General features: G+C 37.8%; 1 protein-coding gene across 1 annotated transcript in view; it reads right to left on the reverse strand.

The window, feature by feature from the left end:
• The window catches only part of Rrp6 (exosome component Rrp6), a 189,046-nt gene that overhangs the window by 62,002 nt on the left and 113,193 nt on the right, over positions 1–13,851 (reverse strand). Inside the window, exon 11 of the mRNA XM_067149157.2 lies at positions 7,062–7,224. Within this exon, the coding sequence (XP_067005258.2) occupies positions 7,062–7,224 (163 nt within the window). The remainder of the gene's footprint in view (positions 1–7,061; positions 7,225–13,851) is intronic.

The raw sequence follows: 13,851 nt of genomic DNA on the forward strand, positions 1-13,851 counted from the left end.
TAAACATTTTAGGATATCTTGTTTCTTTTTTTTTTTTTTTTTTTTTGCTTATTTGTTTTATGGAAGGATCTGACAAGTGAATGATGAAAATAATTAGGGCTAGGATTTCTATGTAAAAGAAGGCAAAATATGAAAATACATAATGTGTTAAAAATGTTCAAAATGTGGAGTAAAATATGGACTATTTAAAATAAATAAAAAAATGGTGCAAAGTACTGTAAAGAAATGAAATGGCGCATGGCTTTTAATGCTGGGAGTGTCTGGGGACATGTTCGGCTTGTCAGGTGCAGGTCTTTTAACCCATTGCCATGCAGATATTTTCCTTGAGAAATGTACCTTGGAATGCAAATATTTTTTCTACATTTTGTGTTATGGATGCTAAAATGGTTACAAAAGCATACTGTATTAAACTAACAACATTTTGGGTTAGAGTTTAACTTACTACAATTAACTGAAGTCTTTTAAGGTACGGTACACCTTGAAACATCCATCCACATGGAGGGCAACTTTGCATTTGTTGCACTCAAAGAAAGATTCCTTCCGGATTCCATGCTCAAAACAGACTTTACATCTCCTTGATGGGGTTGATTTACTTGCTGTAAGAACAATCTTTTCTGGAAAATGATCCCAATGCCTTCCCTGTAGCCTCATTGAAGTGCTACCTCAAGATGGACCTCCTACAGTGGCGTAATCAGGAAGGGTGACATCTTCCAGAATTTTATTTGCATAGGCATTGGTTTCCTTGCAAATTCCCTCCCAAAAAGTGTCAGTAAGGAACTGACTCACAGCGTCATATTCTGTAGCATTATCACACAGAAGCCTCCTAACTATAGTATTTAGCTCCCCAACAACTGCAAACGCATTGCCTTTCGGAACATTACTGGCCAAACTCCATTTTCAATTGTTCGATGTGGTAAGGTTATGTACGAAGTTTTCTTCATCCTCACTATCACTTTCACGAGCGGAGTCACAGTTCTCAGACGCACTATCACTGCTAAAACTACTATCAGATAATTCTGAGTTATCTTCATCACCACTATCAAGAAGAAATTGCAGAATTCTTTCCTGTTCCTCCTCGCGATGTTTACACGACATCTTGCTCCGTGGTAGCATTCATTTCATGAACGAGATGACCAACTTTTGAAGCAAAATAAACAATGGCAAAATGGCCTACAGATAATAGCATTGACATGTAAACAAGCTAGAACTATCTAGGAACGTAATTCTAAAGTACAACATCACAATCAAAAGAAATTGGTAGTCAGACAGACATATTTCCGACTTGAGTACACAGCGTCGGTTGTACCCGTCATTGCATGTGGAACTCTTGACGGCTGTACCCGTCATTGTAATGGAATGGGTTAATTTAACACCTGTAGGCGACCTGTGCATCGTGAATATCTGTACTGTATCAAATTCTCAAATGGAAAGAGTACAGTAAAAGAATTATTGCTTAAACATGAAAGCCACAGGAGTTTAATCTATTTGATATGGATCACATAGAGTTGAGCGAAAATGCACAGGCCAACAAGAAAGAAAATAATGTGCATGGAGAAGAACTTGCTTTCTATATTTTACAGAAATACGAGATTGCAGCTTTGAAATACTGAAGCTAGTAAAATAAATTTTAAAAAAGGTTTTCTAACAAGAATAACACTGAAACTTTAAAATATGGAACACACTTAAATTATGTAAATACATGAGAGTTTTCCTCAAATAAAAAATAAAAGTACAGTAGAGTCTCATTAATCCGAACTAATTGGGACCGGAGCCTGTTCGGATTACGAAATTTTTGGATTAACCGGAAAATATTTTCTAATAATAATGTTATTGCTTTTACGTCCCGCTAACTACTTTTACGGTTTCCGGAGACGCCTAGGTGCTGGGATTTTCTCCCGCAGGAGTTCTTTTATGTGCCAGTGAATCTACTTACACGAGGCTGATGTATTTGAGCACCTTTAGATACCACCGGACTGAGCCAGGATATAACCTTCCAAGTTGGGGTCAGAAGGCCAGCGCCTCAACTGTCTGTGGAAAATAGTTTCAACAATACAGTACATACTGTAATTTGAAATGTCCATTCTTTAGCAGTTACATTAACAAAATACAAAATTACAGTAGGGTATTTAAGAACCCGTAGACGAGGAAATGACAGTGAAAATGACATTAGCGAGTGGATGGAAGCTGACTGTCATCAATTACAAACAAACCAAGGAATTGTAGCTATGGTGGAGAAAGAATCTGGAGTTGATGAGGAACAGAGTGATGACGAAGAAGACCACAATGAACAACTAGTGTCACATTCAGATGCCGCGGCTGCCTTAGAACTTGCCGTATGCTACGTCGAGCAACACTCCGCTGCTACGCCCACTGATGTGATGTTTATGAGACGCTGGTTTAACACTGCATCTTCGAGTAGGTTCCAATCACTACGGCAAAAGAAACTAACAGATTTTGTAAAGATAAATGGTGATTGATGGTTTATGATGTGTAATTATGTTTACATTAATTTATTCTAGTAAAATATGACTAGTAAAATGCAAGGAAATCTTCATTCTATAATATGTTCTTTCATTTCAATAAGGAGAATTAAAAAAAAAAATTAATACTTCAGTTCGGATTAACCGGACTTTCGGATTAACAGGACTCTAGTGTACTATACCTGGAAATAAGGACAACTATAGAAAATAAAAAATATTGTTTTAACCACTCCAAATATTCTAATTCGTAAACATATTATAAAATTTTAAATTCAGCTAATGAAAAAAAAAAGAAATCATATTTCTCCAAATTCAAGACGACTGTTTCTTCTCAGAATTTTATGTGAAAAATCAAGGGTTGTCTTGCATTCGCGACGTAACAGTAATGAGCACCACTAGGAACTACCACAGTAACAACGCTGCTTCCCTTCACCCCCGCACGCGCACGCACAAAACTCGACCTTCAACGTCCGCATCTTTACTTTACATCGTTAGTTGCAGCAGTCGATTGTAGAATGACATTCTACTAGTATCTACAAAAACGTTTCTCAAATCCACAGAATGGCATCAAAACATTAGGCATACTCTCTTGAGCTAATTGCAAGATTGACCATAATGTATTTACGAGCCCCAGCTGTGCAGGAAATGTCATTTGAATTGGAATAGCAAGGATGCAACCCATAGAATTCTTAGAAAGGCCACAGTTACTCAGTGACAGAGTTATAACGTGTCTATTTACCTGACGCTTAGTAAAAGTAACCGTTTTATAGACAGCAGAAATATTTTCGCAATGGATCGTCATATTGTAGACATATGTAGAACAGGTATTGACGGCAAATTTTCAAAGGCTTCTTGTCGATATTACGATGCCAAAATTAGTGAATGGTTATTAAACACATGAAAATGAAGAATAATCGTGTAGCCACAACAAAATGTGGAATAACTAAAGCCAATGTTCGGCATTAGCGTGAAGCCAAAGTTAGCTTAAAAAATGCGTGCTGTACAAAAAATTCATTCAGTGGCCTGCAACAAGGATGCTTTACAGAAGTCGAAGATGAAATGGTGAGGTATGTGCGCGAAAAACGCAAGGGCGGAATGGTCATATCAAGTGCACTAAATTCATTGTCCTTCAATGTTCGCGTCTTTATTAGACCACAGTCACACTACATCGCTAGCGACTGAAGCCGACCGAAGCTGGCTAGCAAGATGAGCGTCTAGCAGCAGCTGGTTGTACCCGATGCTTAGTAAGAGTTTTATAGACAACAACAATACTTTTGTGATGGATCGTCACTTTGTAGAGACACATAAAAATAAGCATTGCCGGCAAATTTTCAAAAGGTTCACTTTGATATTATGATACCAATTTTAAATTAATGATCATTAAACACATAAAAATAAAGAATAATTGTGCAACTGCAGGAACAGACAAAGTTCGGCGTTGATGTGAAGACAAAGATAGTCTGAAAACGGGCACTGTACAAGTAAGGCATTCAGTGGCCTGCAACAAGGACACTTTAAAGAAATCGAACATGAAATTGTGAGGTATGTGTGCGAAAAATGGAAGGTTAGAATGACTATAACACGAGATGCGATACGAAGGCGGTCTCGTGAATAGGAATTGCCTGAACTTTCAAAGGCACTATCAGATACCTCTAATAAAAATGATCTGGGAAGTAGGTACGATTTGCATGATACTTGCGTATGTTTATTTTATTATCAAATTAAAGTTGAAATTCATGACTGGTATAAATAAAACTATGATTTCACAAAGCACTTTCTACATACATACATTATCATTATAGATCGTTATGCCTTTCAGCGTTCAGTCTGCAAGCCTCTGTGAATATACTAAATGTCGCCACAATTCTCTATTTGCAACTAGTGTTGTGGCCTCATTTAGTTCTATACCTCTTATCTTTAAATCATTAGAAACTGAGCCTAAACATAGTCGCCTTGGTCTCCCCCTACTTCTCTTACCCTACATAACAGAGTCCATTATTCTCCCAGGTAAATCTATCCTCCTCCATTCGCCTAAGCCCGATTTAATTTTTTTAAAGGAAAAAGTGGGAGTCGTCTTGCATTCAGGGTCATCTTGGATTCAGAGAAATACGGTATGTATTTACACAGAAATCCCAGGCATGACAACAACAACAACAACAACAACAACAACAACAACAACAACAATAATAATAATAATAATAATAATAATAATAATAACAATAATGAAAAAGCAAATATCACATAGACAACATCTCCGTTGATGGACTCACAATTAGTGCTCAAGGCACAATTCCTAAATTTCTCGTACAGCTGTGGGATTCTCTTGGTCTCAACCAGACATGACTTCATGGCATCTCTGCAATACAAGGTTCAATAACCATACTCCACAATCATATACATAGTATTTGATGAGCTGTACATCATACTATATTTCCAAATTTATTTCCGAGTCTTGTGCTCTTGCTATCTTTTCTATCTGATACATTCTAGCAAATTAACCAATGACTCTGAAGACATAATATTTCGTCATCGACATACTTTATCCTTGTAGCCTTCTTATGGCAGAAGTTGAATTAATAATAATACCGAGTGAGTTTGCCATGCAGTAATGGGCGTGCAATGGTGAGCTTGGATTCAGTAGATAATTCAAACCCTACTGTTGGCAGCCATGACGATGGTGTTGTGTGGTTCCCTATTTACACCAGGCAAATGCTGGGGCAGTACCTTAATTAAGGCTATTGCCACTTCCTTCCCAGTCCTAGCCCTTTCCTATCCCATCACCACCACAAGACCTGTGTGTGTTGATGCAACGTAAAGCCAATTAACCCCTCAGCGCCGACCTCTATACGTGGTATAGACCCTCTTTTCTTCCGTAGCCGCCGACCTCTATACGTGGTATAGACCCATGCACGGTTTCACATTTGCGGCTATAGCGCAAAGAGTTTTGGAGTTACTGATATGCAAATTGTTTTGTTTCCAAGAAGACATTTTCGGGTTTATCATTGTTGTAAATAAGAATTGAAAAATCGTTATAATGTAGTTGTTTTTGCAAGGATAATTATTTGTCAAATAAGTCTGAACACTAATCTCTTGCTTTTTAAAGTCTGTTTGCTTCATTCTTTCCCACAGAATAAAATAAAGAATTGATGATCTGAGCAGTTTGTCATTTCGTGTGATGTTCTTTGCTCTATTTGTACATTGGGAGTGCGGTTTATTTATTATATTTGTCTTTATTTCTCAGCTTGTAATATTTTCATAACTCTCCACGAGCGCTCTGTGTAGGCATCAGTTAGTGCTGCTTTCTGTCATACGATGCGAGAACCAGCTGTTCATGGTATATATCTCGTTTGAAAGACGTTGTCTCGACCTTTTATCTGAAATATGTATCGAGTTGGTTTGTTTCGTCATAAATGTTATTCCCCTCATTCAGTTTCATCCTGTTGCTTTCGGTCTCGCTGCAGCTTCGTCAGTCCGTGTGACGCGCCGCGCTCAGCCGTGGTATGACTGACAGTAACGTGCTTGAAATATTGTATAATTCAGATGAAAGTTTAGTCGGAAGTAGTAGTGACAGTATGAGCAGGAGTGATAATGAAATAGATGATGTAGCAGTGGTAAATGATGAAAGTGACGATGGGAGGAAAGAGTACTTGGAAATTTCGTGTAAGAGACTATAGATAATTATACAGGTCAGAGAGAAGTTTTCAACAGTGAATTCTGATTGCTAAATTCTCTAATAATACTCACACATGTCACAGAGATAAATATTGAGCAATTACCTTATCGGGTTCAGCTGCTGAAAGGTTTGTTTACAAAATACGCTCGCTTGGGATGGGAACGAAATATTCAAGGCCGGCGCGCATCAGATAATACAGTTCCAAGGTTGCGGGAAAGATATTTTATCAGGAAATTAGCACCCAAGAGTTGGAAATCCAAACCTGAGGGACATTGTATCCTGTGTTCAAAACACGGCGAAAAGAAGACGTCAGTGTACTGCTGCCAGGAGTGTGACTTGAGTCCCTGTCTCAAAGAGTGCTTCGAACTCTATCACACGGAACTAAATTACTAAGGAAATGTGAAACAATTATGTACTTATCTGCATGTACATAGTTCTGTCATAAGTAATTCCAAATTTCATGAAAATCGGGCTACTCTTATACTTGCAGTAATGCTTTAAGTGAATCGATGTATTTCAGTCGCGCGTAGTTGAAATCTCATCCGGCCGCGGGGTAGGAAGCTATTTACATGGCTGCAATGCTGAGGGGTTAACTGCGTGGAAAACAAAGGATGATGACAACACTAAAACTGGTATTGTGTGTAGAGTGTGCATCTCTATTTCATACCTATTCAGAATTCATGAATGCAAGAGTGTGCCTTTGAAGCAATTACTAGATACATCCACAAAGCCATACAGATGAGAAGGGAATTTGACAGACTGTGTAAATGTACCAAATATACCAAAAATAAACAGTTTCATTAATAGTTTGTACTTGATGGATTAGTGGTATTTTGTAACCAAATGTTTTTTCATTATGAAAAGAAAATTTTATAAGCAATGTAAAATACAATGTTAATTTGACTTACCTTGACCAAGGACTGCTCTCTTGCCTTAAGAACTATCTGGTGCAGTGCAACAAGGTTCTGACGTACAAGAGGTGGTATCGGATTACAACATGCCAGAATTCCCTGCATTTCTCTGGGCAACAACTCTGCAATCTGCAGCAACATGTGATTTGGCAGTACATACCTATGACAACATTAGTAAGAGCTTTACACTAAGTCTTCATACCAACTGCTGAAGTAAGGAATGACATGAATGTTTATATTATAAGCTAAGATGTTTTAATAAGGATTTAGGATACACAAATAGTAATGCAATTTATTATATTTCTTTTTTTTATTTATTTCACGTCGCACAGGCATAGCAGTCTTATGGAGATGATGGGATAGGACAGGGAAGGAAGTCACCATGGCCTTAAGGTACAGACCCATCATTTCCTGGTGTAAAAATGGGAAACCATAGAAACCATCTTCAGGGCTGCCAACAGAAGAGCTCGATTCAACCATCTCCTGAATGCAAGCCCACAGCTACATGACCCAAACCGCATAGCCAACTCACTTGGTTGCAATCAGGGTTGGGTAAAAACAGTTTATGAAAGACCAACAAACTTGCTTTTTTTTTTTTTTTTTTTTAAATTTTTGTTTGCATCAATCACTATCAATCACCACTGATGTGCATTTAGGGCTGTTGTCCAGGTGGCAGGTTCTCTGTCAATTGTTTACCTAGTCTTTTCATATATGATTTCAAAGAAATTTGAAATTTGCAGTGATATTATGAGATATTTTCATTATACGACAACTAATGGAAAAGCAGTGGGAGTACGGGAATGATATATTTTCAAGAAAGGCGATAAGAAAGTATTGAAGAACTACAGGGGAATTACTCTAATATCCCATGTTGCTAAGATAATGGAGAGGATACTGGAAAGTAGGATAAGGTTGAGGGTTGAAAATCAGATACAGGAAAATCAGTTTGGTTTCAGAAGTGGAAGGTCAACAACAGAGCCCATTTTCATTATGAGACAACTAATGGAAAAGTAATGAGAGTACGGGAATGATATGGTGATGACATTCATTGACACTGAAAAGGCATATGACAGTGTACCCAGGACTAAAGTTTGGGACAGTCTGGTGCAAAAAGGAAATGGACAGGAATTAATAAAAATGATCATGGCAATGTACAAGGAATGTTGTTGTTGCATGCAAGCGCAAGTTGGCAGAACAAGTTGGTTCAAAATAACTAGTGGGCTGAGACAGGGAAGTGTTCTGTCGCCAATCCTGTTTACAATAGTAATGGATGATGGCATGAGAACAGCAAAAGCAACATATGGAGGAAGAGAAATGAAAATCATGTTATTTGCAGATGATATTGTGATTTGAGGAGAAGAGGACATGAAGGTTCAGGAATAGTTAGATGTGGTGAGTGGGAAAATCAAAGAATTTGGACTGAAAATAAGTGTAAAAAAGAGTAAAACTCTTGTTATGGCTAGAGGGGAGAAAGAAGGGAAAGGTCAGATTAGACTTGCAGATAAGCCCCTGGAAGTAGTGGAGGTGTTCAAATTCCTGGGGAGTGAATTAATGAGAATGCTCGACTGGATGCTGAGATTAGTAAGAGGATTCAAGCTGGAAGCTGTTTCTATCATAGTGTAAGAAACATGTTATGGGACAAAGATGTGCCAATGGAAGCAAAGGAGACTATGTACAAGATGTATTACGTACCCAGAACAACTTACGGAGCAGAAACCTGGACAATGACAAAGAAGGATGAGAGTCGAATACAGACAGCTGAAATGAAGTTCTTAAGGAGTATGATACAGAAGAGTAGAAGAGACAAAATAAGAAATGAGAAAATCCAGGAAGAAATTGGAGTGGAAAGAACGAATGATAGAATAGAGAAGAGCCGACTAAGATGGTTTGGGGACGTAAAGCAAATGAGTGACGAAAGAATGCCAGAAAAGGTGATGGAAATGAAAGGAAGGAGAGGCTGCGGACGACCACGATTGAGATGGAAGGATACAATCCAATGCAGTATTATAGAAAGAAACCTCGACTGGGACACAGTGTTGGATGAGGAGTGGTGGAAAGACCGAAGAAAGTGGAGAGGAACCGTATTTGCCCCTACCTGGCTACAGCTGGATTAAGGGAAATGATGATGACGATTATATGGTATTATATATATGCAAGATATTGACTTTATAAAGGAATCCCAAAAATGAGTCATGAAAAACTGCCCACAGTTTAGTAATAGATTTCTAATAAATCTCAACAATGACTAATATAGAATTTAAATCACAATCCCCAAGACTTGCAACCTAACTCTGAAATCTGCAAATAAGACCTACACAATTATTAATGCACACACTCCCAAAAATAAAAACAAAATAAATAACACACTAAAGGACAGAGAAGAAACAGACAAATTCTGGGATCTCGTGGATCAAACATTATTCAATATCTCTCCATCAAACATTAAAATTCTCCTTGGCGATTTCAATGTGCAACTGGGACAAGAAAGAAGATACCAAGATATGACATTAACGAACAAAGGAACGAACAAACAAACAAACAAACAAACAAACAAACAAACAAACAAACAAACACTGTCTCAAAGATTGATTGAAATTTACAGAAACCACAACCTTCTCACAAAATCAACATTCTTTAAAACGAAACTCCACAAATTAAAAACCTGGAAACATCCTGACTTCAGAAGAGGCGAATGGCAGCTACACCACATCTGCATGGATAAATTTTACCACCAAGAAATCCACAAGACACAGGGTCAGATTGCTACATTATAACTATCCAATTAAATTAACACCAACGGTAGAGGGAAAAACCTCCAAATAAAAATAGGAAAAAATTCAACTCAACTTCATTAATAGAAAATATGGACTACTAATACAATATAACAGGGGGAAGGATTTATCAAAACCAAATCACTAGAAGAATTGACCACTAAAATAAAATCGATAGAAGTTTTAAATCCAATGAATCCCAGGAAAAATCATGAAAGCTGGACTGATGAATGCAACCATGTCAACCATCAAGCCCAAAAAGTCATAATAATAATATTTAGAACAAATAAAACAAAAAGAGGTCATCAGCCCATAAAGTCATTATACAAACAACACATAAACATCTTGAAAACATCCCACAAAGGATAGAAGGGAATTTCAAGGAAAGAAGAATCACAAGATTATTACAAAACTTTTGGCAGATATCTTCAAAAATTACTAACACCCAACATTAACGCTAAGAAATAAATCAGGAAAGTTAGTCCACGGTAACGACGAAAATGCACAGATCCCTGCATAGGTATTCAACAAACTTCTAAACTGCAATGACCTACTAGACACGTTTCAAGTAAACACCAACACACTCATTTTAACCACCCCTGATCGAATAGATCCTCCACCCATCAATGAAGTAGAACTCACAATTAAAAAACTTAAAATACAAGCCATGTGATGAAGGCTTAGACTTTGCAGAGATATGGACTTGCGATCATCTATCTCCATTAACATCTAGTAAAAATGTGGAAAATTCTGGAGCACTGGACCATAGAAATAATCCATCCATTATTTAAAAAAGGAGATACAACCAACTGAGATAATTACAGAGGAATAAACTTCTGAACGGCAAATATAAAAAAAAAATTCTTGCATAATTTACAACAGGATCAAAAACACTCTAGTACCACAACTTGAAGAATACCGAGGAGGATTTTGCCGATACAGAAGCTGTCCACACCAAATTCTCAGCCTGAAATTAATAATGAAATATTACAAGTGCAGAAATAAACAGCTCTTGTTGGGTATTCAGCCCGAAGGCTGGTTTGATCCACTGCAGCTCCGCCAACAGCTGTCATAAATAGCCTAGGCATCACTGAAGAGGCGTACTAGGGAAATGAGGAGTGAGGTAGTTTCCCATTGCTTTCCTCGCCGAGCCAGCTGCTGGTATTACATATCAGTCTGCCAAGCCCACTGAAATGCAAGCACCAACCGACCCTAAGAGCGATATTTTCACACCATTCATAACAGGGACTGGCTGCATAAGCAATGGTATTACTAGCATCACTCATACCTCAGTCACTTTCATATTGTCAAAGCCAAGGATGAGACTGAGACAGGTCAATGAAAGTAACAAATTTGATATAGCCCATACCAGAAGACATAGTGCACTGTAAACACTACATCTCACCAGCAAAGGCATAACTCATTCATAGATTTCAAAAAATAAGGAATACCAGTCAATAAACACTTGGAATCCAAAACTACAAAACTGTAACTCTCCCGGAAGTCTCTTACGCTTGTGAAACCTGCTCCAAATTAAAACGAAAGGACTGATCTGCTCCTCAAAACTGAAAGAATAATAATCAGAGCTTGCATAAATAAAAAACACCAGGTCAAAGGAGTCTGGAGAATCCTTCCCAACGAAACTGTCTATCGAGACTAGTGTTGACAGATGTACGGCTTTGCCTGGAACAATACGGTTTATTCTCATTTTGTTCTGTGTACGGTGCACCCTTTAAACCGTACGCCCAATGTTCTGTTGTTTTTTTCTCTAAATATTGTGGTTCAGACAATAGTATAGTATCGAAAAAGTGCGCGGTTATGATCAAAACATTCTGTATTCTGACCAATGATTAGTCATCACTAGGGGGCAGATTTCTATGACAAGTCATATTTTTTCCCTTAACATTATATCTTATAGTCTAGTATTTTCAACACGTTTACAAGCATGATAATCAAAATTAAACAGGTTTTATTGGGCATATAAATGCATATTTAGGCTTTCGTAAGTTTTATGGCATATTTTGAACAAAATATCATTATAACGGCATATCTTGGTAATTTTCATTTGAATTTCATTTTATAAAAATCACAATAAGCTCTAGAAATTATTTTTCAGGATAGACTGAAATATACTACTGCAGAACCATTGTAAAGTAGTGTATGGAATGTTTCTAACAGGTAGGAGCTATTGTTTGCTAGCTGGGTCAATTCCTGGAGACTGGCTATTGTTTACACGGAAGCAGAGGTAATTCTGCAGTTATTTGGCATTGTTCTTATCTCTCTCCTTCGCCCTTCCCTCTTCCACCTTCAACACACTGAATCACCTTGGTCAGTAGGGAGCTTCAGTCATTCAGTTCCTTTCAATATGCCTAAAACGAAAGTCTCCATTTGTGGGAAGTTGCGAAGTTTTGTTCGCGAGTTTGGTGAAAACATATTCAGTATGGATGGAGTGATATTATTCTGTAAATTGTGTGAGGTAAAAGTTACTGCTGAAAAACGCTTCTCTGTGCAACAACACTGTAATACAGTAAAACATAAGAATTGTGTAACTAGATATTCCGCACTCGAAAATAGGTAACGTCTGCTATTTGAAAGCCCGACATCAAGTTCACAGTGTTCACAATTTTCACAAGATCTCTGCAAGATGATGGTTTTGTCTAATATCCTTTAAAGAAAACAGCAGAAGCTTCAGACAGTTTCTTGAAAAATATACAAAGCATCCTGTTCCCAACGAATCTGCTCTCAGGAAGGACTATCTGACCCCTTGTTATGAAGAGATGTTGGATATAATAAGGCATGGCGTGGGAGACAGTAAGATATGGGTTTCAATAGACGAGACCACAGATGTAAATGGAAGATATGTAGCAAATATGATCGTTGGCACGCTGAAGGAAAACCGGTCTGGAGATACGTTCCTCCTGACATGTGAAGTGCTAGAGAAGACAAACCATTCCACCATTGCAGTTCTCTTTGACAATTTAAATAATCTGTTGTGGCCAAACGAGGCAAAGAGAGAGAGCACATTTTTCTATTTGTAACTGATGCTGCTCCGTATATAGTGAAGGCAGCCAAGGGACTTAAAATGCTATACCCGAAAATGATACATGTGACATGTCTTGCTCATGCCTTGCATAGGGCAGCTGAAGAAGTTACAAGTAGCTACCCTGAAGTTGATAAATTAATAGCGAACTGTAAGAAAGTGTTTGTCAAAGCTCCACTTCGCGTTCAGTAATTTCAAGGAGAAGCACCTTCACTACCCCTACCTCCCCAGTTAGTTATAACGCGATGGGGGACTAGGCTTGATGCCGCAGTGTACTACTGCAACAACTTACATGTCCTTGAGAAGATCGTGAAGTCTTTTGATCCTGCAGAATCGTGCTCCATAAAAACCACTCAAGATTTATTTTTCAAGCACTACATTAAAAGCGGTCCAATCATGCAACTGGAAGTTTCAGGTGCAGAACTAAGCGATGCACTGGATGTTATAAAGTGCATTGAACAGGAATTAAAGCATGTGAAAGGAACAATTGCATCTAGGGTGTGTAAAAAATTAGAAAATGTACTGGAATAAAATAGCAGACTTGTGTACCTGCGTGGAATAAGTGACATTCTTTGTGGAAACCCTTCATCTGCAGATTTCCACGAATTTTCTCCAAGTAATTTAACTCTATTCAAGTACGCTCCCATTACATCATGCGATGTCGAAAGAAGTTTTTCTCGCTACAAGACGATACTCAGCGACAACAGGAGGGGATTCTCATTCAACAATCTTAAGATGCATGTGGTCATAAATTGCAACAATTCTGATAATGGAGACTAGATCAGGTATGAATGTTTCATTCAAATAACATGTTTTGTGTATAAATTAAAGCTGATTGAACTGAGTGAAAGTAACTGTAGTGTTTATGTCTTCCACAGAGTCCATCCTTGCCTAGGAGTATGCAGTGTAACCTTAACGAGTTCATGAAATATTCATCATTTTAGTTGATTTTGGGTTAAAGATTTTGAATAATTAA

The sequence above is a fragment of the Anabrus simplex genome, chromosome 6 (assembly GCF_040414725.1).
Source record: "Anabrus simplex isolate iqAnaSimp1 chromosome 6, ASM4041472v1, whole genome shotgun sequence".
NCBI classification, from domain to species: Eukaryota; Metazoa; Arthropoda; class Insecta; order Orthoptera; family Tettigoniidae; genus Anabrus; species Anabrus simplex.